This window comes from Hemicordylus capensis, chromosome 1 (assembly GCF_027244095.1).
Source record: "Hemicordylus capensis ecotype Gifberg chromosome 1, rHemCap1.1.pri, whole genome shotgun sequence".
Classification (NCBI taxonomy): Eukaryota; Metazoa; Chordata; class Lepidosauria; order Squamata; family Cordylidae; genus Hemicordylus; species Hemicordylus capensis.
Window position 1 is genome coordinate 145462521 of NC_069657.1, and position 6000 is coordinate 145468520.

Sequence of the window (6000 nt, forward strand, 5' to 3'; positions counted from 1 at the left end):
CATGTCTTCCATTATTTGCAGCCTTGTTTGTGACCTTCAGCTGGTGAATCTTGAGCCCTGCCCCCATTACTGCTGCTTTGACATGTGCTTTCCCTTTTTTCCCTTTGTCCCACATGATTCCCTCTGCCTTTCCCTGCAGAGTGACCCCGAGCTGGTGCAATGGAAGAAGGAACTGCGCGACGCCTACCAGGAGGCTCAGCAGCTGCTGCAGAGGGTGCCCAAGATGAAACATAAGCCCCGCTCTCCGGTGGTGGAGCTGAGCAAGGTCCCACTGATCCAGCGCAGCAGCAGCAGCACCAACGGCCTCTGACCCTCTTTGCTGCCCCTTCCCATCCTTAATTTATTCAGCTGGGTTTGTCCACCGTCCCCACCCTCTCTCCCGTCTCTTTTTGCTGATCGTCGTGACGTCCACCCCAGCCCCCTGGGGTATTCTAGTGAGGGGGTGGGGCATCCAGAAGATGTGGGACATGTGCCTCCCAAGCACATGGGGACTGATACCCATTGAAGGGGAAGGAGCCTAGCTGGTAAGGTGGATAAGAGTCTGCCCTTCCCCTGCTAAGCAAGGCTGGGATTAAGACCCTGCTTCTAAACAGGACCAACGGAAGGGGATGTTCTGAGGTGTGCCGTGCATCTAGAGCACTTCCTGCTTCCCTCCCTCTGGTGCCAAACGCGTTAGTGTGCATATGAGGACCATCACAGAGCCTGCTAGCTGAAGTGCTGCTCTTCATGTGGTGAGTTCCCTTACACTAGCAGGAATGAGAAGACAGCCACATGACAATCTGAATCCCAGCCCCTTTGTATTCTAGCTCCCGGCTCTGGCGATGGTTGCACAGCCAGTCCTAAAGAAAGGGTACTCTGGTTCTGGCAGGAAGTGCTCAGGAGAGCACATTTTTCACTGCCACTGCCCCCTTTGCTCAAAGAGTTAGGCAGCCATTGTGCCAGAAGTATCTCTCTTTCAGGACTGGCTGAGTTTCCATTCTAGGGATTGGAAGGAATTGCCTTGAAGTTGTTACACCTTTCTAACAAAAATGAAGGTTTGCCCCTGTTTTCTTCCCCCTCTCCATACAATCATGTGTTCTTGAGTCCCAGTCCTTAATCCTCACCTGTGCCCTCCTCTTGTCCCACTAGCTGCCATTCCAGATCTGAGATCTCTGACTTGCGGTTGCTGTTGCTGCCAGTGTGCAGCCTTAAGAATCATGGTCCACTGCCTGTGCTAGCCCAGGCCTGAACAGGCATTCTCTATCAACAGTGCCAAATTTCAAGATGATGTTTTGTGCCCATCCCAGTTGGCCCAGCGGAGAGTCTGCCTACTCCCTGTGACCCCAGGCCAAATCTGGACCAAGTTCCCTGCATTTGACTGGCCCAGTCTGTGCTATTGCCACTGACTCTTCTCCTTGGGATGGGATGAGAGCTGTCTCTGCTCTGCTGTCTCCACTGCCAAAACCCTGTCCTGCTTTGCTGTGGAAAGAGGGAGGGGCAGCAGGTTTCATGCCAAATTGATTCTGAGCTGCCTGGGCCTTCTGCTCAGGGCCTCTCTGGGCTGGGGTTGGAGTGAGGGATGCAGGAGCTGGAGGCTCAGCCCGAATGAGGCTCTGTGCCAACTCCCAAGTATCTGAAGGACTCTGTACATATCTCTGTGCCAAGAGGCCAGGCTGGGTTTGAAAAACTGGGCCTGCTCTTCCCCTCCCTTCCAGTATCCCCTGTATTAACAGCTTCCCTGCACCCAGCAGTGTTAGGATTTCTCTCTCAAGATAGGGAGGAATCTCAGGTTGCATTAACCCTGTACCCCTCCTCCTCCCATTTGTGGTTAACAGAGGGGGTCGGGTTTGGGTGGACGGCTTTCGGTTGGGGATCAGGTCTCGCCCCATGATCTCATGCCCCAAGTGCATGCGATTGCCTCTGCTGCATGCCCCCACCCCCATGTGATGAGTTCTGCCTGTTCTGCCACCTGACTTCCATATTGCTCCGAGGGTGATTGACCCTAGAAGGGGAGAGTTCTCCTGCAGTGTCTGTAAATATTGATCTCTGGTTTGTCTCTCTGGGTTATTATTATGGATTTTTTGCCGATTTTTGAATGTGATTTTAATGAGTGGGATAAAAGACTGTTTTTATAATAAAAAAATCCAAAACCCACAATTCTAGAATATGTAGGCTCTTCTATGGCCCACATTGCCAACATGCATGAAATATGTCCTTGATACAGATTTACACTTGCATATTAAACTGCCTTATGATGAGTCAGACCAGTGATCCAACTCATTGAGCAGTGTCTATTCAGACCAGGAGCAACTCCCCAAATTACCCAAGCATGGTCCTTTCCTAACCTTCCTTCCTTAGATCCTTTAACTGGAGATTAGGCCTAGTCCAGGGCTTCTCACCGTTGGGTCCCCAGATGTTATTGGACTTCAACTCCCATAATCCCCAACCAAAGGGCTGCTGGGGATTATGGGGGTTGAAGTCTAATAATGTCTGGGGACTCAACGTTGAGGATCCCTGGCCTAGGCCCTTCTGCATGGGATGGTGCCATAGTTCAGTGGTAGAGCATCTGCTCTCCATACAGAAGGTTTTGGCTTCAATCCCTGGTATTTCCCTAGAAAAGACTGCAGCCTGTCATTTTTTTGAGAGCTGCTCCCAATCAGTATAGACAATACTGAGCTAGATGGACCAATGATCTGACTCAGTATAAGGCAGATTCCTATGTCCCTATTCAGAGTATGTGATCTGTCACTGAGCTATGGACCCTCCATGGTTCTTCCTGTCTCATCTTTTCCACAGGGGGGAAAGAAGTGGTCCATGTCAGGTGCTGGGAGGAAGTGTGTCTGTGTGGAGGAGTGCACTTATGTGTGTGTGTATACATGAAATTGCTAGGAATTTACATTACAACAGGCAAATCAGTTGAATGAGTTTGGTGTTTGGGTTTGGTTCCCCACACCCTGTCTTCAGCGAGTGTGTATAGTGGGAGGGCTACAGACAAGGCTGTGGTCTTGGAGTATGTTTTGAAAATACTCTATTCAGAGTTTTATCTTTTTGTAGCAGATGCTGCCCTGAGAAACACTGTCATCATCACTACCTCTGCTACTGGCATTATTTTTGCCATCACACAGGAAGGAGATTTTGCAGGCAGTATAGAACAGACTGTTAAAGGGAGGGGACAGGGGAGGATTCAGTATGTGGATTGGGGGAATGTTATTTTGTCCCTTACAGCTGTAGGCAAGAATGGAATTTTCTGGAAGTAAATTAAGTGTTCTGCTTCTTGGACTTGTGTTATTGTGAGCAAAGGCTTCCTAAGTGTAATAAACAAGCCAAGGAGTAGATAAATAGAAATCCTCACTGCCCAGCTTCAGTCTTTCTTCCAACAATAAATATTTCCCAACAATAGGGCATTTAACTGGGTTCAGCTTAATTAGGTTGAATGACCCTATTTGCCCTTCAAGTAGTCTACTTGGACCTAGGTATTTTATTAGACAAAAAGTTGAACATGAGCTAGCAGTGTGATGCAGCTGCTAAAAAAGCAAATGCAATCCTAGGCTGCATTAACAGAAACATAATGTCCAGGTCACGAGGTGTAATCATTCCACTCTATTTTACACTGGTCAGGCCTCACATGGAATAGTGTGTCCAGTTCTGGGCCTTGCACTGTAATAAGGATGTTGATAAACTGAAATGGGTTCAGAGGAGGGCAACAAAGATGGAAACCAAGTCCTATGAAGAATGATTGAAGGGGCTGGGTATGAGAGCCAGCATGGTGTAGTGCAGGGATTCTCAAACTTGGGTCCTCAGGTGTTATTGGACTTCAACTCCCATATTCCCCAGCCTCAGTGGCCTTTGGTTGGGGATTATGGGAGTTGAAGTCCAATAACACCTGAGGACCCAAGTTTGAGAATCCCTGGTGTAGTGGTTAGAGTGCTGGATTAGGACCAGTGTGACCCAAGTTCAAATCCCCATTCAGCCATGAAACTAGCTGGGTGACTCTGGGCCAGTCACTTCTCTCTCAGCCTAACCTACTTCACAGGGTTGTTGTGAAAGAGAAACTCAAGTATGTAGTACACCGCTCTGGGCTCCTTGGAGGAAGAGCGAGATATAAATGTAAAATGATGATGATGATGATGATGATTGATAATTTAAAAAAAAATGTTTAACCTGGAGAAGGGAAGGCTAAGGAGAAATATCATAGCTATATTCAAATATCTGAAAGAGGAGGAGGAGACTTGACTTGTTCTCTGCTCTCCTGAGTGCAGGACTAGAACCAATGGACTGGACTTTAGGAAGGATTTCTAAAGAGCTGTTTAAAGAGCTGATCAACAGTGAACAGTCTCTGCTTCATGAAGTAGTGAGCTTTGTTGAATATTTCTAGAGGCAGCACAGCCATCTGTCAGGGATGCTATAGCTTTTTCCTGCACTGAGCAGGGGTTAAACTAGAAGGCGTCAAAGGTCTAAATTCTATGGTCTTGTTTCCCTTCCAACCTGGACAATGGGAGTGATTAAGCAAGGGTAGCTCAGGAAAAATGAGCTTTGGGGAGTTTTTTAAAAAAGAAGAGGGAGTGGGTATGACAGAACAATAAGAATCAGCAGTCTTCTCCAAACATCAGCTGAAGCAACATCAATCTTATGCGGTTGCACCCTGCTCTCAGACCTATCAAAGGTCCTGACCCCTTTTTCTGTGGAGCTGTCCAAGGTCTATGTCCCTCCTGGATCCCTACCTTGCTGGAGGCCCTGGCTTGGCCTGCAACAGGATACACTGCAAGACAGCCCGGGGCACACTTCGATCACACATCATAGTTACTCCTGCTGTTGCATGATCTGAGAGTTGCACTCAAGTATCCTCTGTGACATGTTAAGGGAGCCAAGGGAGACGTTTCTTGGATTGTGTGCTGCGTCACTGGTAGCTGCAATAACTCTGGGGCATGATCCCAGAGTCATTGCATGCCAGCATCCTTTGCAACAGTACAAAGGAACTCCTTGTCCACCTCTGGGATCATGTCCTTTAACCACTTTCTAAAGGTAAAGTGTACCGTCAAGTCGATTTTGACTCCTGGCATACACAGAGCCCTGTGGTTTTCTTTGGTAGAATACAGGAGTGGTTTACCATTACCTCCTCCCACTCAGTGTGAGATGATGCCTTCCAGCATCTTCCTATATCACTGCTGCCCAATATAGTACCAGTGGGGATTCGAACCGGCAGCATTTCCCTGCTGCGCCATTTAAGGTGTTAGCCACTTTCTACTGAAAGGTAAATACTACCCCCCCCTCTAAAAACAGGGAGGGGGGAAGAACATATATGAAAAAAGAACTAATAGCTAACATCCTGACAAAGTGCTGACCACACAAATGGCGCCCATCCATGCACAGATGCCATGTGTGTTCTGGTGCTGTGTGTGGGTACTTGGGACGTGCACTGCCCGAGCAGGAAGCTGCATTGGGGCGGGCGGCAGAAAGCAGGCGTTCCTCTTAATGATCCCACTCGCCACTCCCCTCGGTGCCAAACCGATTTGTGTGCACCCTTAACATGTATTAAACATTCACAATACAAATCATCCAACACACAGTGAAGAAATTCACAATACAAAGGGCTGGATAGTGCCAAAATCAATATAGCAGATGCTGTATAGTCTTCAGTCCAATGAACAAGGTTATCCCCCAAATGATAAATTATGTAAAATGATTCCTACTTTTCTGATAGATGAACAGGTTTGCTGCTCAATAGTGGGCCAGTCTGTCACATAAAACTTTATTCATGAATAGATCCAGCAAGCCCATCTCCAGAAGAATAGTGGCCAACATCCAGACTAATGTTGTATTTGGAATAATGATTTGCATGTGCATTGGGAGAGGGGCAATTTTTGCTGGTCACCCCTTCCCTCTGCAGCATCTGAAAATATGTCCCTGAGGGTTGCAGACCCCTCAAAGACATGTTTTTGGGAGGCACAGAGGGCTACTGAGAAAATGGGGGACTGATTAAAATTGCTCCTCCCTTGTTGCACATGTGCAGTGCTAGTCTGG

The 6000-nt window shown here is 47.8% G+C and overlaps 1 protein-coding gene across 2 annotated transcripts in view; it reads left to right on the forward strand.

The window, feature by feature from the left end:
- Positions 1 to 2136, forward strand: part of GRK2 (G protein-coupled receptor kinase 2) — a 50903-nt gene extending 48767 nt beyond the window's left edge. For both annotated transcript variants that reach the window (XM_053286977.1, XM_053286978.1), the window contains one exon: positions 140 to 2136. In XM_053286977.1, the coding sequence (XP_053142952.1) occupies positions 140 to 310 (171 nt within the window). In that variant the 3' untranslated portion in view covers positions 311 to 2136. The remainder of the gene's footprint in view (positions 1 to 139) is intronic.
- Positions 2137 to 6000: the final 3864 nt, after the last annotated feature.